At 39.2% G+C, this 25,139-nt stretch overlaps 1 protein-coding gene across 2 annotated transcripts in view; it reads left to right on the forward strand.

Moving 5' to 3' along the window:
* The window catches only part of WDR64 (WD repeat domain 64), a 122,095-nt gene that overhangs the window by 23,751 nt on the left and 73,205 nt on the right, over positions 1-25,139 (forward strand). The window contains exons 4-10 of one of the 2 annotated variants that reach the window (XM_043485765.1): positions 958-1,061; positions 3,971-4,000; positions 5,258-5,368; positions 7,961-8,175; positions 11,706-11,840; positions 22,045-22,124; positions 23,694-23,833. In XM_043485765.1, the coding sequence (XP_043341700.1) occupies positions 958-1,061; positions 3,971-4,000; positions 5,258-5,368; positions 7,961-8,175; positions 11,706-11,840; positions 22,045-22,124; positions 23,694-23,833 (815 nt within the window). The remainder of the gene's footprint in view (positions 1-957; positions 1,062-3,970; positions 4,001-5,257; positions 5,369-7,960; positions 8,176-11,705; positions 11,841-22,044; positions 22,125-23,693; positions 23,834-25,139) is intronic. The other variant, XM_043485764.1, reaches the window with a different exon arrangement.

Here is a 25,139-nt window from a genome sequence, read left to right on the forward strand (position 1 = left end):
GGGGAAGGAATGGAAGCAGAAAACATGATGGTGGCTTGGCATAAAAATATTCTCAACATTTTTTTTTTTTCATATTGATCCCTCCAAGGAGTCTTTTGGAACTTTTTTCCTAATTGCAGGCCCCTTTCATCCCCAACTCCCTCTCAACTTCATTCCCCCAAACTTCAGACATTTTAATACCTCAGATACTGTGTCTTTGCCTATGTACTATATATACATCCGAACTTTGACACAGAGAGTAAGAGTTGTTCACATGCCTTGCCCATCAAGAACCAATTTGTAGCCTTTTGGGGAAAATATTTTCTCTGTTGAGAATGTGTGGGTTAGGCGGATAATACTGGAGTATGAAATTTGTTCCCTTGCTTTTCCTCTCTAAACATTTGCAATGATAAAAACTTGATTTAAATCATCCTGGGAAGAAGCTCAATATGTGCGGCTTTATCATTCAGCATATAGGCAAAGAAACATGAAAGTGTTTTCTCCCAAATGCATTTAAAAAAAAAAAGCCTCAAACAGTATTAAGGCAGTTTCATTTTTTTGTACTGAAAAGCCTGAGATGGTATTAGACTTTCATTCTGTGTAAATCATATGGTGACAGTTTGAAGAAAGAAATCTTGAATGTGAAGATCTTAAAGTAGAAATAATTCTAAAAGACATTTGGAAAACTCATTCTCTGAAATATGCACGTGGAGGTGGGGCTAGGTTGTGATCTTAACTTCTATGGGAAGTCATGGACCACGTTTAGTTGGAAAACATTAAAAAGTCAGATTAGTATCTCTAAGGATAATTAAAAAGCAATAGTTGCTCTTTTCTAAAAAATTTTATTCTACTTTAGTTTTAAAGTAACTAGAGCCTTAACATTGGTTGCTTCCTTTTTCTTTTATGATTGAAACTCTTAACAAGTGACTTTTAGGGTCTTTACTGCTAGGAGCTGAAATGAGTGTGTGCCATTCACAGGGAGTAGAAGACGGGATGTGATTAAGTGCATTGTCAAGATTCCTCAGTTGGATTTACTAATAACAGCTTCTCAGAAAGGAATGATAACAGTCTTTAATAGCCAGGTAATTTGAGAGCTTGGTTTCCTTCCTCTCTCCTGCCTTTCTCTTGTTTTGTCTATGTATTACGCCTGTGTATCAGATGCAGCAGAAACCATAACCATATTTCAGAGTTATTCCAAGAAACAAAACCAAGTATTATTAAAACAGGAAGCTTGTTCAACCCCAGAGCAGCTTTTGAGAATTTAGTAACCACATTTGTCATTGTTCCTTGGGGTACCCTATTGAACCACGTGCATCAACACAATTAAAGGATACCCTTAGATAATTTCTCAAATAAAATAATAAAAACTCACAAGTCAAGTGATTTTGTCATAATACTACCAAGTAAAAGGTTCCAACAAGAAACCTTTTGTTTGAGGTTTAAAAGCAAATGCTAGCTCCTCTATTTTACCATCCTATATGTTAAGCAGGGAACTTAATGAGCCAACGTACATCTTTTCACGTCTCTTTTTCTCATATTTGTAAAATGAGGACAACAGGATCAGTCCCCTCACCCTCAGAGCACTGTAGTGAATATCAAATGAGATAATGAATATGGAAACATTTTAAGGCATTGCTATTATTAATGTCATTCCTTTCTAAATTTATGTTTTTGGACTTCTGTTTTCAAAATATGAGGGATTGTAATGGAATGTATGATGATATGATAAAATATGATATGGACAATTGTTTGGTGTTAAATGTACAAAAATTGATTTAATTATTAATTTATTTTTAAGTAGAGTCAAGCTTTATACAAATAAAATATGTTTAAAATAATTATCACATGATTAAAATTTCAACAATGATTTTCAGCCTTTCAGTGCTTTTCATCACAGGCAGCCAGAGTGCGTCAAAGAGGGCCGCCTGCACCCAGAGGTGCAGCAGGAGATTCTGAGTCCAAGTGTGGGGACTGGCTCCCCCTACCGACCTCCACCACAGCTATGCATGTTACTGCTAGGCCCCAGTTCCTCCTTATCCAGACCAGAGAACATCCCTCCCTAGGTAGTTGCGCTGTTTGCATGATTTAATCAATATAAATCACTTAGCTTCGTTGTAAACCCTTAGTAAATAATGACAATTATAATTATGAACAAATAATGTGAAAATAAAAATGGGTTTGCCTCATTAAGTAGGCTTCCCTTGTGGCTCAGCTGGTAAAGGATCTGCCTACAATGCAGGAGACCTGGGTTTGATCCCTGGGTTGGGAAGATTCGCTGGAGAAGGGAAAGGCTACCCACTCCAGTTTTCTGGTCTGGAGAATTCCATGGACTGTGTAGTCCACGGGGTCGCAAAGAGTCAGACACTCACTCATTAAGTATGAAAACCTTCCTCAGTCTCTTTTTTTCTCTATGTATTATTATCCTTTTCATTTTTTTACCTTTAATTCCTCAAAAGTAGAACTAATATGGTATCTAAAGAAAAACAGTGAGGAGAAAAATTATGATGTTCATATTGAAATAGTTCAGGATTATGTGAAATAAGTGAGATGGCATCAAATTTTCAGAGATGCGTGTGTGTCTCTTTCTCTTTCATATACACACAGGATTACGAAAATTTTAGAGCAGATAAGGGAATTTTAAAGTGACTTCCACTAAAGATGGAGAGAAATAGAAGAGGGAATTCTCTAATCCCTTTATTTTTTCCTTTAGAAAAAAGTACCTGGTTGGAAAAGTATTTTTGAACTCTTTAGATGAAAGACAGTCTGTGATGACCACAACTAACAGTTCTAGTAATCTCCTTGATTCACATTTTCTTCTTTTCACATAATCTATCCTTCCTAGAAAGCCATTTTCTAGACTTCCCCAAAGACCATTTGAGCATGCAAAAGAAACTAGGTCATTAATAAACTTCAGACCCTTACCTTTACCTTGGGAGCAGTTGACATACCTGAAGGATATAAGAGGGCTTCCCTGGGGGCTCAGTGCTAAAGAGCAAGTGCAAGAGACACAACAGATGGGGGTTAGATCCCTGGGTTGGGAAAACACAATCGAGAAGGAAATGGCAACCCACTCCAGTATTCTTGCCTGGGAAATCCCATGGACAGAGGAGCCTGATGGGCTCGAGTCCACGGGGTCACAAAAGACTCAGACATGACTGAGCAACTAAACAACAACAGCAAAAGGGTATAAGAGGTTGCTCATGTACTTACCAGCTCTCCTTAGATAAATCTATGATTCTTCACTAGTTTAGTACTTAGGATATTATATTCACTCAATACATATTTATTGGGGCTTCCCTTGTGGCTCAGATGGTAAAGAATCTGCCTGCAATGCAGGAGACCTAGGTTTGATCCCTGGGTTGGGAAGATCCCCTGGAGAAGAGAATGGCAACCCACTCCAGTAATCTTGCCTGGAGAATTCCATGGACAAAGGAGCCTAGTGAGCTACAGTCCATGGGATCACAAAGAGTAGGATACGACTGAGCGACCAACACATAAACATATATTTATTGAATAGAAGAGAAAACCCACTAGATAAAATGTTCTTAAATCTCAGTAACTTGAGAGATAACTTTCAAATGAAATGCTTTTTTTTTCTATATCAGTCTATATTCATATTGACCTATTTACCATTCTTGCCATTACTGTCGGCATTATTTTGCAGTCCCAATTTTTAATATCAGAGGTTGCTCTGAATAGTTAAAGAATGTGAGGAAATGTGCAAATAGAAGGAACAAAATAATAAAGTTTAAGAGCACAGTAACCAGTCTTAAAGATAAGACACAGAAACATAAAGTTGCCCAAAGCGAACAGTGCATTATTCCACATAGACAGGCTTTTCAGAAGCAGGAGGAACCAGAAGACTCACAGAAGGTAGAAATGACAATTGAGGTTAAACCAAGGAGATACCATAGTGCTTTATAGCCAGCATTTTCATCTTTAATCATAGTGCCAATGGGGTTTCATTATTCTCTTCCTTTTTTTTCAATAGATGAAAGTTCAGACCAGTACCAATGTTACAGTAAGTACTTTTTAAAATTCTTAATCAAGTTAAAATGATTGATGATGATTCTTCCATAACTAATCAAAATCTCAGTGAAGAGCCTGAATAGGCTCTGAGAATAAGATGTTTCATAAGTTGCAGTTTTATCTTTATTGACTAGGATCCAAACTAAACCTTGAGTAACAGCAAAGAGGACACAGATCTTGTTTTCTGAGTTAATTTGCTTGGAAATTGATTATTCCCTGGAAGCTTCAATTTAAAAGCTTTGGCTGCTTTTCTAAGTGCTCACTATTAAGGAATGTTAAAAAAAAAGGGGGGGGGGGCAAAACCCACACATTGTGAGGACAAGGAAATAGTCAGTGATAGTTATTTGAAAACATTTTAAACTTGAAAACAGCATAAAAAACTTGAGTGCAATTTTGTAATTGATTTAATTCATATTACTAATTGGAACAGTAATCTTGTGGCAAATGTTGTAAAGCTATGGTGACTTCCCACTGCAGAATCCGTGGGTTCCCACGGTGGAATCCCACTGTGGCTTTATGAGGGACGGGGAATGGTTAGCTTTCACTTTCCCTGTATGCACAGAAATGCACTGAGGTACCAGGCAGAGGAGTCTCTGAGTCTCTGTTTTTCTTAAACTTTCTTAAAATGCCTGATGGGTTTTACAGAAGATTCAGGGCATACCTGGGGCACTGGGAGCAGTTTCTGGCACAGATACACTCACCAGGGGGAGCCTTTGCTCCTGTAACATCGTGTGCTGTCAGTGACAGTATGGGTCCAGGCCAGGCCAACCTGCTGGCTTTTGGAAGGCATGAGGCAAACTTGTTGGCCTCAAGTTGATCCCTGACCAGATGATCACCAAGTTTCTTATCCAGCTAAAAATATTAAGTATGAGGACAGGGCCAGAGAACTTGCTTAATCAGTGCCCTAAATCTAGCCTTAGCTCCTGTGAAGAAGTGTTCTCATGTAGAAGAACATGCACAAAGGTGACTGCTTGGCAAGTGGCTATGTGCTTCCAGGGAGCTGTGCCAAGACCCTGGCTGTGCCATTCTCCAGCTGATGGTGCTGAGAAACTCAGGGTGAAAGGGAAAGAGATGAGACCCTCTTGTCAAGACGTCAAAGAAGCGATATTGTGTGGCTCCTCTGCAAATAAGGGGGCAAAATGGTGCTTTTAATGTAACTAATCTATTCTTTAGTAGCCAGTCATTATGAGATAGAACAAAACACAAGATAGTCCAAAACCAACATTCTGATTCCATGTTTTTCCATCAGGATACCTCCTGGATTACAGGATGTGATTACCTCTCACAGCTGAAACGAATTGTTGCTACTACCGAAAGGACCATTATTGTCTGGGATTATAAAGCTCAAGGGAGCAGCCAGGTACTGTGCTAAGGGAAATACTCAAAGAAATTGGATTGTCTTTTCCATATAGGTAGGATATGAGCAACTCACTTTCTCTATTGAACATCAGTTTCCTCGTACATAAAATGAAAGTGAAGTGAAAGTTGCTCAGTTATATCTGACTCTTTGCAACCCCAAGGAATTCTCCAGGCCAGACTGCTGGAGAGGGTAGCTGTTCCCTTCCCCAGACGATCTTCCCAATCCAGAGATTGAACCCAGATCTCCAGGATTGCAGGCAGATTCTTTACCAGCTGAGCCACCAGGGAAGCCCATAAAATCAGGGGTTAGCTATTAATAAAATAGTCTAGTCCAGCAGTAATATTCTGAGCCTTAATTAAAAGGGAACATGTTTTCATTTAGCATATGTTTAATTTGGTTTGTTTTTGAGAGCGAGAGATTGACTAGTTCATTTCTCAATTTACACCTTTCTCTGAATCCAAGTATTATCTTTGATTATGCTCATGTTATCCAGTTCAGACTTTCCCTTCAGTCCAGCTTTATTTGGCAAGAGAATTACTAAAATCAAATACCTAATTCTGGCAAAAAAATCTAATGGGGTAGATGTTAATGTTAATCCTTTCAGTAAATGAAATGTTATGGCTTAACCAATTTACAGTATTTACTGAGCATCTGCAGAAACAAAGAAGAATATGTTCCCTGTACTGAAACAAAACTCAGCCTTGAGGAATCTCGTGAACAAACATAATATGTAATACAATGGTACAGATAATTATAAAGTAAAAAAGAACAAGACCTCAGGGAGAGGTGAGATCACTAAGAACTGAGGTTGTTTAAATATGCCCTCAGGAAGCAGGCTGACTTTGAAGGACATGGAATATTAAGAAATAATTTACCCTTCCTCTGTGCCATACTAGTCTCAATGAGAAGTAAATTTCCTATGCTTGTCCACAATATTGGCCAACTAATGATGCCAAGATGATTTTAAAGAAGACAGCTGTTTGCTTAATGTATTTTAATGTGATGTGTCCCTATCTCATGTCATATAGTTTGATTATAATCTCTTCCTTCTCACTCTCTTGTTTTCACTCTTGCTTTTCAATCTCATAGAAGCCTGCACTGTGTTGAAAGCATCTTCTTCCATGCTTCGGTACCCCGGCTTCTTCTCTCTTTCCCGTCTCATATTACCCCCAAGATGGGTCATCTCTTAAATCTCTGTCCTTCAAAACTTGAATCTCAGGTAGATGCTATAGCCCTTCTTTACTCCCTGGCAGTGGCTAAGCCTTGCTAGAGAAGAACTCAGAACCACACTATTCAGCATCACTGCAAAGTAAGGGTCTGCCACCTCACTTGAGCCCTCACTGTATTCTATCAACCTGTTTCTGCTTCTTGCCAACTCACTTTCCCCCTCCTGGCAAGTGTTCCCTTTCAGCAGATTAACTTCTTCCTGTTTCTGAGAATACTGAGTCTGGAAGGTTTGTCCTCTTTCAAATTCCAGCTTTAACTAAGCTTTAACTAAGAATGCAACACTACTTCCTTCCTTTCTTCGTTCCTCTCTCTAAAAACAAAATCTGATACTCCCGGTATCCAACATCCCCATCCCCTCCTGCCTTGTCCAGAACAGGGCTCCATAGCTTCTTCCCTTTCTCTTTTTTTGACATTAATCTCTTCTCCTAGGATCCTCCTTTTCAACCTCCTCTGAATCCTCCTCTCAACCAATTCAGATCCTAGATCCAAGGTCAACTTCCTTGACCATGGGACCCAAAGTGACCTCTTCAGTAACTCTTTATCACAGCGCTCTGGTTTATTTTTTAAAGTGTACATCCCATTATCTGGAATTATCTGTTTTATTCATCTGTCTCCCCCAACTGGGATAGTAGTTCCACAAAGTCAGAAACTTTTGTTCATCACTAACAGCCAGTGCCTAGAATGGTTCTTGCCATATTGTAGGTGCTCAATAAATATCTGTTGAATGACTGAATGAACCTGTCAGTATGTTCAAGTTTTATTCTTTCTATAGGAAACAAGACATTTAAAATTTTTTAAATACTTTTTTCTTCTCTCTTAGGTAGAAACTAAGTCCCAGGAAAGCAATAGCTATATAGCTTAGTGAACCCAGTTTGATAATATAGAGTCAGCTCGATAGATGCTTGCTGAATATTTCTGGATACATGTAGATGTTAGGATATTTTTCTCCTTGTAAAGTAATTGGGACTTTGATATTAGATTTTCCTGTTAATCACTCGTTTTTATTTCAATGGTGTTTTAACACCTGAACTTTTTTTGCTTCCTGTTAATATTGCCTTACAAATTTAAGAAAGGAATATTCAGAGTAATATATCAGAAAATCTCATTGTTTATTGAGCCAAAGATAGATAGCTCACATTTTTCTCCAACAAAACACCCAAAAGCACAGTGTTGGGCTCAAAGCAAGTGTTCATTAACTTCTGCTTAGTTAACTTTGTTTTTTTCAAGTTCCTTTAACAGTGGGAGTATCTAAAATGAAAAACATCAGAAAAGTAAAATCTTACAAAAAATAAGAGCAATATTTAAATTTAATATTTAGATATTTAGAGCAACACAATAACATTTAAAGCATTCTTCTGTTTCTAGGAAAACTATTTTGTCATAAAACCTATGGATCATTGCCTCCTCTGTGTGTGTGTAGTGTCTTTGCCTGACCAGCTCTGCCGAGATGACATCCTCTTGGGAGATGATGGTGGTTTTGTGAGCAAATTCACAGTAAATAGTGAAGACTTTGGATTAAAGCAGGCAAAATCAAAAAAAAGATTACAGAATCAGGTCTTAGACTCAAAGAACTTCAAAAGGTAAGGATATTATATGGGTATTCCAATAGTTTTAATATAGACACTGCTCAAGTATTTATATAATGAAAATAATATGCCAGACCCCATGGTAGATATTTTAAATACAAAGCTGAAAAATATTTTTTTTCTTTACCTCGAAGGACTTCCAGTATAACAGGAAAGACAGGAAAATCAGCAACTTAATCCATATTTCAAATGCTATTGACAGTTAAAATCTATAGATACTTGAATGGATTAAAGGGTTCAATGAAAAATTAAATCATAAAAAAGGAAAAGGTACATATGACTGTTTACTAGTATTTAAATATGCAAGAAGATTCTAAACATAAAAACAATGGATACAGGACTCAAATAAAAAGTTTGATAGGTTTGACTATTCACAAAATCAAAAGATAATATCTTGAAAATAAATAGCAAACTGGGATAAATATAAAATTATGACAGACAGTGGGTTACTAATCTTTAATAGGTGTTAGAATTCAATTAAAAAATAATAATGTCTCAAGATAAAAATTTGCAAAGGTGATGAACAGATAATTTACACACATACCCACACAGTAGAAATAGTCAATGAACTTTTCAAACTGATCATCAGGCAAATATGCTAACAACAGATATCTCCAACTGATGAGATTATGGGCGATTTCTATTGTCTGCTTTATAACTGTAGTGTTTTTGAAGTTTTTAGAGTAAGGTATATATTAATTTTATTAGCAGAAAAACAGACTTTTTACTAAACACAACCTTTTTATTAATCAAAGAAGTGCAACTTAAAGTCATATACAACTTCTCACTTATAAAATTAGAAATTTTATACGATGCTGTGAGATAAGTATTCCCACTTACTGCTTGTGGTGAAAAAATGAATCCCTTTTTGGAAAGCAATTTTTGCAGATGCATCAAGGGTCTTAAAAAACATTTATACATTGAGACCTGTGATCCCCATGTGTTTAAAAATTTAAGCATAATTATCACAGCATTATGTCTAATAATGAAACATCCAGTGTCCAACAATAGGGGAATGATTAATTTAAATAAGGAACCATTTAAATAAATAATTCATGCATTATATAAATGTGTAATGTAATATAAATTCTATAAGTATATTTACATATTTTAAAAGTATCTATACATGTGTAATATATTTATATGTAACATATATTTTTATCGAAGTCCTAAAAAATATTTAAGGCATCAAAGGCATGCAATAAATCGTAGTATAACCATATTAGAGGATGCCATGCATTCCCATTAAATTATGTTTTGAAAAATATTTAATAATATGGAAAATGTTCATAATATAATGTGAAATAAAAATACTTTTGTTTTCTATGTACATTTGAATCTAGTTTAATTTAAAAAATGCACAGATGTCCATATGTATATGTGTCCATGTGTGCGTCTGTGTACTTCTATGTAGAAAGAAAAATGGTGAATGAAAATATACCCAAACGTTAACAATTATTCTCTTTGGAAGTGACTCAGAGAAGTGACTTTTATTTTCTTCTTTATGTTTTTCTACTTTCTAAATTTTGTACAAACAAAATTTTTCTTTCACAATAAGAAAAAAACCTTAAAAAATACAGGGTTATATTTTGCTATTAATACTGCAAATGTTTTATCCCAGAGTTATAATATGTAATTAAAAGCTCATTACAGCTATTGCTACAACAAAATTAAGACTAGTCCATTGCTGAAACCCTAAGAATGACATAATACTTGTCTGGCTCCATTTTCCATCTTTCATATATGAACAGTATGACTTAGTTCCATCAAAGTACTAGCCTCTAATGGGAGACTTTCCCAAAATGTGATGGGCTGTTTTATCCATTATCAAGCACTTTATTCCTATTATGATAGGCTCTTAGATGCTGAGACATGAATCTTCTCTTTACTGAAATGTGTGTTTGCTGTGGCTTTTGTTTAGTCACTAAGCAGTGTTTGATTCTTTGCGACTCTGTGGACTGTAGCTTACCAGGCTCCTCTGTCCATGGGATTTCCCAGGCAAGAATATTGGAGTGGGTTTTTTTTTCAGGGGGTCTTCCTTACCCAGGGATCGAAACCAAGTCTCCTGCATCTGCAGGTGGGTTCTTTACCATTGAGATACCTGGGCCTGACTTAAATTATTTGAGACTGAAGTATATATGGTGGCTCAGACAGTAAAAAATCTGCCTGCAATGAGCAAGACCTGGGTTTGATCCCTGGGTTGGGAAGATCCCCTGGAGGAGGGCATGGCAACCCACCCCAGTATTCTTGCCTGGAGAATCCCCATGGACAGAGGAGCCTGGTGGACTATACTCCATGGGGTTGCAAAGAGTTGGATGTGACTAGGCGCACACACACACACACACACACACACACACACACATATACTTAGGCTGAGTGTTGAGGCAAAACACAGTAGAAATTTTAAAAAGTAGCCAGTATCCAGAGTTCAAAATTTAACACAATGTGACATGGAAAAAAGAAATCACCCTTTTCAATCTGTTTAATCCAATATTGTCAAACTTTCCTGCCTTGAGTTATAAACATGTTTATTTCTCAACTACAATCTAAGAAACTTGATGATAAGGATTTTACATTAATCATACCTGGGATTGAGGACATAAAGCTCAGTCAGTGTTTTTGACTGAGGAAACAAATACACTGGCTTCCCTGCTGGCTCAGCAGGTAAAGGAGCCACCTGCAATGCAGGAGATGCAGGAGATGTGGCTTTTATCTTTGGGAGCATGGCAACCCACTTCAGTACTCTTGCCTGGGAAATCCCATGGACAGAGGAGCCTGGTGGGCCACAGTCCATGGGGTTGCAGAGTCGGACACAACTGAAGCAATTGAGCGCAGACATGGCAGTTGTCCTAGCCTCAGCATCACTAGCGATCTGGGATTGCAAACTTCCTTGTTCTTCAGTTTTGAATGTACTCATGGGAAATATGAAAATGAATTGACTCATACAAGATAAAAAATATTATGAAACAGTCTTCTCTTTGCTTGATCAGAATTTTTTCAATAGGGTAAGGATGATAGTGGCTTCCCTGGTGACTCAATGGTAAGAATCTACCTGCCAATGCAGGAAACTCAGGTTTGATCCCTGGTTTGGGAAGATCCTATGGAGAAGGAAATGGCTACCCATTCTAGTATTTTTGCCTGGGAAATTCCAGGGATAGAGGAGCTTGGCAGGTCATAGTCCATGGGTTCACAAATGAGTTGGACATGACTTAACGATTAAACAACAGCAACCAAAGATGATAGGGTCAATATTGGACTGAAATTCATCTAGATTAAAATTTAATTCTGAATCTATAGCTCAAAATCTGATGACAAACTTTTATTTTTTATTTTAAAATATGCTAGATGATGAAAATGTAAACAGTTGAAAGTTGCACAATGCATAGGGTACTGTTGATACATGGAGGATTTACTACAGCTCAGAGCTGCAATTTGGTTAAAGTAAAAGTGAAATAGCAAATAGAAACTCAACATGATGTGTCTGTGAGTCTAACATAATCCCCTTTTTTTCTTGTAATTCCCAGTGTTAAAAGGAAGCTACATAATGACTGGGTTATGAAAATTAGATATATTTCGGCCTTAAATTGCTTTGGATCCTGCTCCTTAGACAGTGTTCATTCATTAGTTTTGGAATCCTTGAAGAGAATTGAGGATAATTTGTAAGTACAATTGTTTATACACATAAACATTTTGTGACTTTCAGGTGTTTTCTTTAAACTCATGGCAGCCTTGGAGCTTTTAAATTGGTTTTTAGAAGTATCAGATGTTAAATATTCCATTTGTTCAACAAGATTAATTCGATTTTTCAGAAGGCAGTTGAAGTTACACAGATATGAACATGATTTCTCTTTTCTTAGGAGCAATTCTGCTCATTTGTTGTTTATTGCTGTATTAAAATAAATCAACACTGATTTATCTATATTTTCCAAATATAATTCTATTGGTAAAACTTTATACTTTAAAAATCATTCTTATAGGTCAATTGACTAGCCAATTACCTATGAGTATCTGTAGCACAACCATCATGTTTCATGTTTAATAAATACACAAAATGGCTTTCTTATAGACAGGTGAGGTTGAATAGTGTATAATCTTAGTTCCTCCCTAGTTAGATATTTATTAATAGTTATATTGATGTATAGCAAGGTTATACTAATATATAGTAATTATAAAACAGCCATTGTATTTTTTAAAGAGAGACATATCCTACAGCATGTATTAACCTCAGAAATGTTATGCTAGGTGACAGAAGCCAGACACAAAAGACTGCATATGAAGAATTCCATTTAAAGGAAATGCCCAGAAAAGACAAACTGATGGAAATAGAAAGTAGTAGATTAGTGGATGCCTGAGAGCAGGGGGAAGCAGGGATCCCAAGTGGGCACGAGAGAATTTTCTGGGATTAGGGAAGGCTAAAGAAGAAAGAAATCACATGATCACATTAATAGGTGCAGAAAAAGCACTTGACAAAATCCAACACCCATTCCTGATAAAAACTCTCAATCTGGACAGTCATTATACAAGTTTTAGAGAAATAACTCAAAATGGATCATATACCCAAAGATAAAATGCAAAACCATAAAACTCCTAGAACAAAATCTAGATGACTTTAGGTTTGGCAATAACATTTAAGATACAACTGCATGAAAGAAATCATTGGCAAATTGGACTTCATGCAAATTAAAAAGTCTGTTTTGAAAAAGACACCATCAAGAGAGCAAGAAGATAAGCCCTAGATTAGGATAAAATATTTGCAAAACATATATGTGATAAAGGATATACAAAGAACTCTTATAATACAACAATAAAGCAACCCGACTGAACAATAAGCAAAACATCTGAGCAGACACATTACCAAAGGAGGTATACAGATGGCAGTAAGTATATGAAAAGATGTTTCACATCCTACATCACTAGAGAAATGCAAACTAAAGTCACAGTGAGATATTACACACCTACCAGTGCCCAACATCCGGAACACTGACAACATCAAATGCTGGCAAGAATGTGGAACAATAGGAACTTTCATTCAGAGCTGCTGGGAATGTAAAATGAGCACAGCCACCTTGGAAGATAGTTTGGCAGTATTACTGATCACCCTCCCTAAAACTCTATTCTCTTGGCTTCTGGGAAGCCAGAGTTTTCTCCCAGGATCTTATGTTTGTTCTTTTCCCTTGTGATTTCTCTTTCTGCATCTGCTATTTTTGTGGTGGCATTCTCCAGAGTTTTGTCCTTAACCAACCTTGATAGTCACTTTCTATGCACATCTTGGGCTATTTTCCTCTATCCCAATATATTAATACCTGTATACTGATGAAACCCAAGCTGTCTTGAAACTAGACTTACTTATACCTGCTCACCGAGTCCACCTAGATATCTCATAGCCCTTTAAATTTCTTATTCATAGCTAAATTTTACTTCCCTCACCTTTTAATCGATGCCTTTTATAGCATTTTATCTTTTCTTGGTAGCACTGAAATGGTGCACCTCAGAATGGGACTTGACCCCACACAGTGGGACTCGAACTCAAGCTAAAGCCAGATTGGGACCTGAACTCACGATTTTTTAATTTGAATCACTCACCTGGTGTCAGGACTTACTGTGGCTCAGGTTCTTTGTGCCGAAGTACAGAAGGAATTCAGTGAGAGGCAAAGTGATAGGCAAGAAGTAGATTTACTAACATCGGACACTTGGGAGAAATGCAAAGAGGCTGGCGGGACTCTGCCCTGAGGATTAAGTGAGCTACATTTTTATAATCAAAGGAAAGTGAGGGAGGGGGAAAAGACTGCCTTCTTCCTCATTCTTCAAGTAGATGCCAGGCTTACATCACTAGCTCCTCATTCCTACTGGGCAGGAGAGTGTCTGACCGTCTGTATGAGGTTAAACTAGGACTGTCATAGTGCTTATTCAAATAAACTGAAAGGTGGTAACGTTTTTTTCTTTCACTTAATGACTCGGGGCATATCTCATACTTTATAGTTAAGCAGGCCTGCTTCATTCCACAACGATCCAATGGCTTTCTTGAGTGATCATTAAATTACAGGGGTCTCTCATCTATTAGGACAAGTTGTACTTGGTCTGAGTTTACAGCATAATCTCTCTGTAATCTCTCTCTGTGTTAGTTGCTCAGTCATGTCTGACTCTTTGGGACCTCATGGACTCTGGCCAGCCAGACTCCTCTGTCCATGGAATTCTCTGGGCAAGAATACTGGAGTGGGTTGCCATTCCCTTCTCCAGGGGATCTTCCTGACCCAGGGATTGAATCCGAGTCTCCTGCATTGCAGGCAGATTCTTTACCATTTGAGCCACCAGGGAAGCCCAGCTGTTTCTTCATCTAATACGAAATCATTTGGTAAGAAGGGTCTCCCATACACTAATTCATAGGGACTGCATCTTAGCTTTTCTTTGGGGGTTGCCCTTATTCTCATTAGAGTAATTGGCAATATTTGGACCCTGTTTTCCTGAGTCTCTTGGCATAATTTGGATATAGTTCACTTCCAAGTATCATTCATTTTTTTCCACTTTCCCTGAGGATTGGGGTCTCTATGCTGTAAAAAGGGAGTACTTTCCCCCAGGGTTTTAGCTACTTGTTGGGGCATTTTAAAGGTAAATTTAGAGGTATCAGTTTGTATAGATTGAGGTAATCCAAAATGAGATTTTCTCCTTAAGCAAGTTTTTTTTTTTTCTTTTTTTACCTCTGAGGCCTGTTCTCTCTGTGTGGGAAAAACCTCTACCCATCCAGTGAATGTCTACCACTACCAATAAATATTTGTATCATCTGGACTTGGGCATGTGAGTCATGATAGTATAAGGATTAGGCACAATAGAATAGACAGATTCCATTGCTTCATTAACAGTCCTTAGATCTTGTACAAATTGATACTCCCTAGTGGGCTAAGTGTTGGACACGACTAAGCGGCTTCACTTTCACTTTTCCTTTCAGGCACTGGAGAAGGAAATGGCAACCCACTCCAGTGTTCTTGCTTGGAGAATCCCAGGGATGGGGCAGCCCGGTGGGCTGCCGTCTATGGGGTCGCACAGAGTCGGACATGACTGAGGTGACTTAGCAGCAGCAGCAGCAGCAGCAGCAGGTTTGAAAATGTGTTCCTGGTGGCTCAGTTGGTAAAGAATCCACCTGCAATGCGGGAGACCTGGGTCGATCCCAGGGTTGGAAAGATCCCCTGGAGGAGGGCATGACAACCCACTCTAGTATCCATGCCTGGAGAATCCCCGTGGACAAAGGAGCCTGGAGGGCTACAGTCCATGGGATCACAAAGAATGACTTTCACTTTCAATATTGGCATATTACATGGTGACTGACAGAGTACCATCAATCTATCCAAAAGTTATTCCTTTACTAAGGGAAAAGATTCCCCTCTGTGCCTCTGATTTTAAGGGGTATTGTTTTTTTGCAGGGATACTCCTGCCCAGGCCTTAACTTAATAACCACTGGCTGGATATCTTTGGTCAAGCCTGGAATCTCAATACTCCACACTCCAGGGTCTACTAAGGCTTCCATATCAGCTTCAATCTGTTCCTTTTCGCTTTCCATTAGAACCATTTGGTGATGAGGGTGATCCCCTTGCTCCTCCAGAAACAGAGTGGTCCCTAATTTAGTTAATAAATCTCTCCCTGTTAAAGGGATGGGACAATCAGGCACAAACTGAAAGCAATGTGAAAACAATTGGCCATCGATGTTTCATAGAAGGGGTTCCAGGAAATTGTGCTCTTGTCTCTTCCCTGACACTCTGTTGTTGTTAGTTGCTAAGTCATGTCTGATTCTTGCAACCCCATGGACTATAGCCTGTCAGGTTCCTCTGTCCATGGGATTTCCCAGGCAAGAACACAGGAGTGAGTTGCCATTTCTGATCTTCCTGACCCAGGGATCAAACTCAAGTCTCCTGCACTGGTAAGTGAATTCTTTTTTTTTTTTTTTTTTTTTTTTACCACTGAGCCACCAGGGAAGCCCTGACACTCCATTACATATTCCTTATGATTGCTAAGGTTTCTAACCCTTTGGGTTATTATGGAGAAGGTTGCAACAGTGTTTACAAGAAATTCTATCAAGTGGCCCACCACATCAATGATCACTCATGGCTCAACATTAGTTATGTAGATAGTATCTCTAGGCAGAGAAGTTTTCAGCCTTGAGCCCTGTCAGTCTTCTGATTGTGAAGCCATTAGTGGTCCTCAATGGTCACTCTCTGGCATCTGGGATATTCCCTCTTCCAATGCTCTGGCTGTTTGCAAAGGCATGTTAATTGCAATCCTCCCTCCAGTGCCCCTTTTGTCCACACAGAGTACACTGGCCTTGTATGGGTACCCATGGACCCTCTGGTCCACTAGGGACAGATTGGCTCAGCAAAGTCAGCCTCCCAGTTGGTGCTCTCTGAGCAGACAAAGTCACTGCAAGTATTTGGACCCTTAGTATATTTCTCTGGGTGCGTTCAACCTTTTTTGGCAATATCCCCATTATTGAAAGCTGAATAAGCCAATTGGAGCAAGTCACTCATTGGAGTTTGAGGACCAGCAGTAGCTTTCTGAATTTTGCACTTGATATCTGGGGCAGACTGGGCTATCAAATGCATAGCCAAAAGGGTCTGTCCTTTGGAGGAGAAGGGATCTGCATCTATATACCTCCTAAAAGCCTCTTCTAGTCTCTCTTGGAAAACTGCAGGATGTTCATCCTGCCCCTGTTGGACCTCTTTTACTTTTTCATAATTAACAGGTTTTACTCTAAGGTTATTTGTGTGTGTTTGTGTTTGTGTGTGTGTGTGCGTGCGCATGCTAAGTTGCTTTCATCGTGTCTGACTCTTTGCAATCTTATGGACTGTAGCCCTCCAGGCTTCTCTGTCCATGGGGTCTCCAGGCAAGAATACTGGAGTGGGTTGCCATGCCCTGCTCCAGGGTATCTTCCTGAAGTAGGGACTGAACCTGTATCTCTTATGTCTCCTGCCTTGGCAGGTGGGTTCTTTACCACTAGCACCACCTGGGAAGCCCAAGTTCCTTCATATCTTCTATTAACTAGTTAATCACATGGTCCTATCTCTATCAATAGGATTTACCTGGTAGTCCAGTGTGAGTCTGTCTCAGGGATAGTGTCAGTCCCCACCTGGTGGGCTGCATGGGTCTACTGGACTCGGGCTGCCAGTTGATCTTCAGGGACTCTGGCCACCAGTATTGTATGCCGCATTTCCTCGAGGGTGCAACAGCGGGATAGTAAGATCTGTAAATCTCCTCAGGTGAGATCAAAAGTTCTCACTAGTTGGGTAAACCCCTTTGAAAAAGTTCAGGATCCTCAGATAAACTTCTCAACTTGTCCTTTGCCATACTTAGATCAGACATCGAGAAAGGTACATGGACCTCTTACTGTTCCCTGATTTCTATCAGGACCTTCTCTCAGAGGCAAAACTGAAGGGGCGGTTGGTTGGTAACTTATAACCGCTGTGAGTGCAAGCTGGGCTAAGGATGGGCCCCTTGAGTGTCTCAGGGTATGAAGAAGAGGGTCCTGAATATGAGGGGAGGCACCTCTTTTCATTCCCAGCTACTCCCCCTGGGCTAATAGCCTTAGCTGGAGGAGAGGCTCCGGCCAGCAGGGTGGCTGCTGAGGTCAGTACAGTGGCTTCCCCTGGGGGCAATAGCTCCTGCCAGCGGTCAGGGGGTAGCTCCTACTGAAAAAGCGGCTCCTAACTGCAATATAGTATAACTCAGGGACCCATTGAGTGGTCACTTTTCTTGGTTTCCTAACTCATATCGTAGGTTGTTGTTGGTGGTGGTTTAGTCGCTAAGTCATGTCTGACTCTTGTGACCCTATGGCCTGTAGCCCACCAGGCTCCTCCGTCCATGGGATTTCCCAGGCAAGAATACTGGAGTGGGTAGCCATTTCCTTCTCCAGGATATCTTCCTGACCCAGGGATCAAACCTGGGTCTCTTGTGTCTCCTGCATTCAGGCAGATTCTTTACCTCTGAGCCACCAGGGAAGCCCATATAGTAGGTTATGTACCTAATCAATATTTTTCTTTTCAATTTCTGTTGTCTGAATCTTTCCCAATCCTGGAGGATATGGCCCAGAGGGGTAATTTGTTGGGACTGATGCAGTCTGATTCATTTCAGACCCAAACCTGAGGAGATGTCTCTAATTCCCATGCTATCCAAAATTCCATTCAAGTCAAAATCCGTCCATAATTTGGTCAAGGATTGCCCTTATGATTTTAGATGCTATCCCTTCCAAGGTATTTTTCCAACCAGGTGTTAGTACCTGAAAAGTTGCTGAAAGGGAATGGAACAGAAGTTATCCCCAGTGGTATCCATGATGAGTGGGGGTTGTTCTGGTTGCAAGCTGGCAATAAAGTGTCAACACTTGTAAGGATCAGAGGGAGGGGAGTAAAAGAAAAAGTTCATCTTGGTGGTCACACAGGTGTTCTGGGGTTAACAAAAGAAAGAAATAGAGCAGGAGTGATTAAGAATGTAGGAGCAAAAACTCAGAGTCGAAGAGTACAGAGATTAATAGTTCTGTCTTGGACCTGCTCCTGGGTGTGCATAAGCATACAGGGTTGACCCACCAGTCAAAAATGAGCAGACACTGGCAGAGCATCCTCCCCAGTACACCTGGCTTATGGCGTCCTATTGGCCCCTTTAGGACTGAGAGTTAACTCTCCACGTTTTATTACCTTATGACTGTCCCTTTGTGACTCGCCAGCTGAAACTGTGCACCTCAGTTTGGGACTTGAACCCATGGTCTTTTAGCTGCGATCACACACCTGGTTTCAGGACTTAATGAAACTCAGGTTCCTGATGTCTCATCACAGAAAAAATTCAGTGAGAGACAAAGTGATAGGTAAGAAATAGATTTGGAGAGAAACATATTCCATAGACAGTATGGGCCATCTCAGAAGGAGAGAGAGAGGCTTTGAAATATGGTTTGGTTAGTAATTTCATAGGCTAATGAGTGAGAGGATTATTCCAACTATTTTGGGGAGAGGGGAGAAACTTTCAGAAATTGGGCCTTTGCCCACTTTTTGATTTTTGATGGTTGCACTTAAAACCATCATGGCACCTGTGAGTATGTCATTTAACGTGCTGGTGTACAGTGAGCATATACTGAGGCTCAAGGTCTAGTGGAAGTTGACTAGCTTGCCATCTTGAAAAGTGTTAGTCGCTCAGTTGTGTCCGACTCTGTGATCCCATGGACTGTAGCCTGCCAGACTTTGCTGTCCATGGGATTCTCCAGGCAAGAATATTGAAGTCGGTAGCTCTTCCCTCCTCCAGGGGATATTCCTGACTCAGGGATCAAACCTAGGTTTCCTGCATTGCAGCCAGATTCTTGACCATCTGAGGATCTATTTAATTCTAATTAGTCTATGTCCTGTTTTCAGGCTATGTCATTTTTTAAACTTTTGTGCCATGCCCCCTTCCCTCCTATTTCAGCACCATGATCAAATCATTCTGGGCAGAAATTTAGCAACCCCACATGACTCCTTTTCCCCTCAACTTTCACAAATAATCAATCACAAATTTGTCTATATCACCTTATAAATTCTTGTTGAATCTCTTGTATTCTGTATCTCTATTGCCCTAGGCTCTCCTCTCCAATTAGCCTTTTCTCTCAGTACTCTTTCAATTATTCCTGTAGACAGGAATATTCCTGTCCATCCATCAGATTTCATTTCCATGTTCTCTCATTGACTCTGTGATTGTGTTCTGAGAACTCTACAGCTTGTGTTTAATTCATATCTATTTCTTTTATAACCCAAATCCACAATTGGGCACTTACAAAAAAAATTTATTCTTACCTGAAGTTTAAGGTGATAATTGTAATCCAAGGTGCTTCTGGGTATTATCCCTTAGGTTCATTATCTCAAAGATAGCCCTCAAATACAAGCTATATAGAATAAATAATGCTTTATAAGGCCCAGTTTTTGGAAAGAGCCCCATTTAAAGAAATGTAGTTCAAAAAAATAAATAAATAAAGAAGTATAGTTCAGTGGGCAAAAAGAATTAAAAAGAAACTACAATATATTTTAAAATTACAAAATACGAGTACCCCTTGACTTGCAATATCATTTCTAAGAACTTATAGAAAAATGACACTTTTACAAGACTGCTTATTGCAATGTTATTTGTAATCACAAAAAATTTGAGACAGTCTGATGTTCCTCAGAAATTAAAGGGTTTAGTCATTTAAGGGAATACTCTATGACAATTTTAAAAAGAATAAGAAAGTTTTTTTAATGTACAGATTTGGGGAGATCTTCAAGATTTATTATTAAGTGGAAAATCAAGGAACAGAATAGTATACACTACCATTTTATTTACTAAAAAAGAAAAGGAAAGGAAACATACAAGGCAAGAGTAGACTAAGGTCAGGTGCTTTATGCCTAAAGGAAAATAACATGGTACCAGAGTAGAAAATAACACAAAAGACTTAATGTAGTTGGTGGGGGCAGGAGGGTGGAGTCTAGGAAAGGCCTTTCGGAGAAATTAATATTCAAGCAGACACCTGCATCTGCCTGTAATGAGGGAGACCTGGGTTCAATTTCTGGGTTGGGAAGATCCCTGGAGGAGGGCATGGCAACCCACTCCAGTATTCTTGCCAGGAGAATCCCCATGGACACAGGAGCCTGGTGGGTTTGCAAAGGAGTCCATGGGTTTGCAAAGAGTTGGACGTGACTGACCAACTAAGCACAGATCATACACCTGGAGGAGGGTGGTTGCTAGTGTGGCTACAATCCAGGGGAGAAACATCTTTGGCCTGTGCAGAAGCTCTTGAGGAGGAAGAGAGTTCAGTGAGGCCAGAAAGGAGGCTGAAGAGACCACAAGGCTGGATCAAAGGGAGGAAGAAGGTGTGAGGTGAGCCTGGAAAGATGACAGGGACCATCCAGCACCACCGAGGCCTTATGGGCCAAGTGATGGAACCTGGTGTCCCTGAGAGCATTAGGAAACCACTGGAGAAAAGTGATATGATCCAATTCATGTTTTAGAAAGGTCACTTTGGCTGCAACTTAACGGGATTTGGAGGGTTGGGGAAAGAGGAATAGAAAATAGTGGAAGCTGAGAAATTAGTTTATTGCAGTAGTTCTGGTGAGAGGGGATGGAGAGTTGAATCAACATATTATTTATTTTTAACTTATTTATTCATTTTTGGCTGCATGCGGGTTTCTCTTGTTGCAATAAGCAGAGGCTACTCGTTGTGGTGGTGTGCGGGCTTCTCACTGCAGTGGCTTCTCTTGTTGGGGAGCACAAGCTCTAGGGTCTGTGGGCACAGTAGTTGTGGTGCATGGGCTTTGTAGCCTCATGGTATGTGGGGTCTTCCTGGACTACCGGTCGAACTCGTGTCCCCTGCGTTGCAAGGCAGATTCTTAACCACTGGACCACCAGGGAAGTCCAAACCAAGATATTATGATGGAAATGGGAAGAAGTGGTCAATTTCATGTCTATTTAGGTGATACATTCAACAAGACTTGACAGAAAGTTGGATGTGGGTAATGAGAGAGGGAGAAGTGTCCAAACACATTCCTGCCATTTTGTTCTACCAAAAAGACTCATTGAGCTGAACAATGTACGTTCAAGCTTAAGAGGTGATATATCTCTGTCCATTCTTAACACCAGCACAACCTTAGCTCCAGGGCAGAGGAACGGATTTCTTTTTAAACAGAAACAATGCAAATGATGTATTAATATCATATCATAGAGTAAATAGATTGTGTGGGTCAGTGAGAATTTAATCATTACTTACATTTTTTTTCCTGTGGGTAAATAGATTCACAACGACTTAGAGATGAACTTCTTGACCATTATTTATAAGTTGGAATTAACTTTAGAAAGAAAAATAAACAAGTTTTACATTTAGCTTGTGTTTTGCAGGCCTGTCAGAGAGTTTTCCATGCCAAGAGGAGCAAACACTTTCTGTTACTGTATAAAAGCAAACGTGATTATCACTGGAGGTAAGAGCGCAGTCCACGTTACGCAGAGATTTTCTACTTTGCAAATGGTGCTCTCCTTCATTAGCACAGTTACAGAGTTTTCACACACCTGTAGCACTTTACTGCTAACAAAACCTTTTAGAGAATTTTAAAATTTGTATAAAGTAAAATCTATCATTCTTTTTCTTTGTGCCTTTTTGGTTTGGTGGCAAACTTAGAAAGGCCCTCCCCAGCCTGAGAGTCTGTGAAAAAAATTCTCCTATATTTACTACAACTTTGTTTGTTTTACAGTTTACCTTTAATCTCTCTAGAATCTGTTTCAGTGTGAGAGTGTGAATTCCTAGCCTAGAGCCCATGTGTGGGAGTAAAGGAGTCCTGTAGCCCCTTAGGCTGAATAACTGTGTGTCTACATGCATTTTTCTGGAGAGAGTCCAAAATTTTATCAAATCCTCAAAAGAGTCCTTGACAAAAAGGTCAAAAGCCAATGGTTTAACATTAACAGAGAAGCAGACTAATGATAGAGTGCTTAAAACTACCAACGTTTAATGGCTCAGATTATCTGCTGAGAGTAAGCGGAAAGATGACAAATGGAAGAAACTTGAGGAGAAAGATGGGAGGACTGAGCTATTCTGCTGGCCTGACTCCTTATCTGTCAAGCTGGGATACTAAGACTATGATGGCTTTCAGCCTGGGCTCTGGAGTCAGACTGTCTAGGAACAAATACTAGTTTTTTTTTTTACTAGCAAGCCTTGGATAGGTTATTTAACTCCTCTAAGTTTTAATCTCAGGCTTCCCAGGTGGTGCAGTGGTAAAGAATCCACCTGCCAATGCAGAAGACTCGAGACACAGGTTTGATACCTGGGCTGGGAAGATCTCCTGGAGTAGGAAATGGCAACCCACACCAGTATTATTGGCCTGGAAATTTTCATGAACAGGGGAGCCAGGCAGGTTACAGTCCACGGGGTTGCAAACAGTCGGACACAACTGAGCGACTGAGTGTGCACACAAAATACCTTAATGCATAAATGAGTAGCAACATATTAAATCAAGAAAAGGACTCATAGAATATTTATGAGAACTCAAGTTTATGTATGTAAATACAATGATTACAAAACAGCCTTGACAAGAAGAAGCAGATCCAAAGCAGGTCAATCATAGCATCCTGGAAGAAACAGACTGTGATTTCATACTAGAAGAAAGATAGTAAGAGTCAGTCAGTCGTGTCCAATTCTTTGTGACCCCATAGGCTATACAGTCCATGGAATTCTCCAGGCCAGGATACTGGAGTGGGTAGTCTTTCTCTTCTCCAGGGGATCTTCCCAATCCAGAGATGGAACCCAGGTCTCCCACATTGCAGGCGGATTCTTTACCAGCTGAGCCACAAGGGAAACCCAAGAATACTGGAGTGGGTAGCCTATCCCATCTCCAGCAGATCTTTCTGACCCAGGAATCAAACTGGGGTCTCCTGACTGCAGGCAGATTCTTTACCAACTGAGCTATTAGGATATGATTAAAGATGAGAAAGACTCTTAAACTGTGACCACCTGCATCCCTGAGAACATAAACAATCTTCACACGTCCTTCTTTCAGGAGATGATAAAGTGCTCCGGTTGTGGCACCCCAACATCAGTACCAAGCCAGTGGGGAAACTTGTGGGGCACATGTTCAGTATCATCGAGATTGTGACCAATGAGAAAGAGCAACATGTTATCAGCCTTTCTTCTGCAAAGGTAACCAAAAGAAAACAAAAATGAAAGAGAACAATTCTTTCCCTTAAAGTCAACTATTGGAAAATATAGAATACATACAGTCTTTCACTGAAATAGCTGATAGTCAGAGAAAACTATTGTTAATATGGATAAGAAAATAAGACGTCACTGTTCTCTGTTTCTGTTGATATCAACATGAGAAAGAACATATGTTTAAAGACAAGAGTAAAAGGAATATAACATTGGGAAGGGAGCCATTATTCTCAATATTAAAACATAATGTGGCCCTTCTGTGATCATTAAAGACAGAAAAAATAAGGATTTCTAGACTCAGAAAACAAACTTATGGTTACCAAAAGGGCAAGTGGGTGGGAGAGAGATAAATTAGGAGTTTTGGATTAGCATATACAAACTACTATATATAAAATAGATAAACAAGTATTAGATAAACAAAATAAAGGTCCTACTGTATAGCACAGAGAAGGAAATGGCAACCCACTCCAGTATCCTTGCCTGGAGAATCCCTGGAGAGAGGAGCCTGGTGGGCTGCAGTCCATGGGGTCGCAAGAGTCGGACATGAATGAGTGACTAAACCACCACCACTGTATAGCACAGGGAACTATATCAATATCCTGTGATAAACCATAGTGGAAAAGAATATGAAAAACAGTATATATATTTGTATAACTGAATCGCTTTTCTCTATAACAGGAACTAACATAACATTGCAAATCAACCATACTTCAATTTTTAAAAAAGCGAAGAAAGAAAAAGTATTTCTGTTGTTGTTGCTACCACTACACAGTGTTTTAAATGTTCTAAACAAAGTAATAAAAAAGAAAAAAATGACTTTTGACTGTTAGAAATGAGGAGACTGCATATTTGCAAATAATGTGATTGCTGGGAAAATTCAAGAAAACCAGCTTAAAAGTTTTAGGACAGATAAATTCAGTAAAGTGGATGGTTATATTCATGATTGCAATTTATAAAAATAACTTTCTGTGTAAGAACAGAAACCACTTAGGAAAAAATGGTCAAATGGTTAGCATTCACAAGAGCAAAATTGTATGAAATGCCTAGAAATAATCTTAAAAACAATATTCACTATTAATGTTAAGATAACTATGAAGTTCTGAGGTACATTTATTTAAGAACATGAATGTAGGGACTTTCCTAAATGAGAATATAGTACTGTAAAAGATATTCTGCATCAAATTAAGCTGTGTATATTTAATGCTATTTAGGATTATTTAGGAGCTTCCCAGGTGGTTTTAGTGGTAGAGAACCCACCTGCCAATGCAGGAGATATAAGAGACATGTATTCAAT

The sequence above is a fragment of the Cervus canadensis genome, chromosome 13, assembly GCF_019320065.1.
Source record: "Cervus canadensis isolate Bull #8, Minnesota chromosome 13, ASM1932006v1, whole genome shotgun sequence".
NCBI lineage: Eukaryota > Metazoa > Chordata > Mammalia > Artiodactyla > Cervidae > Cervus > Cervus canadensis.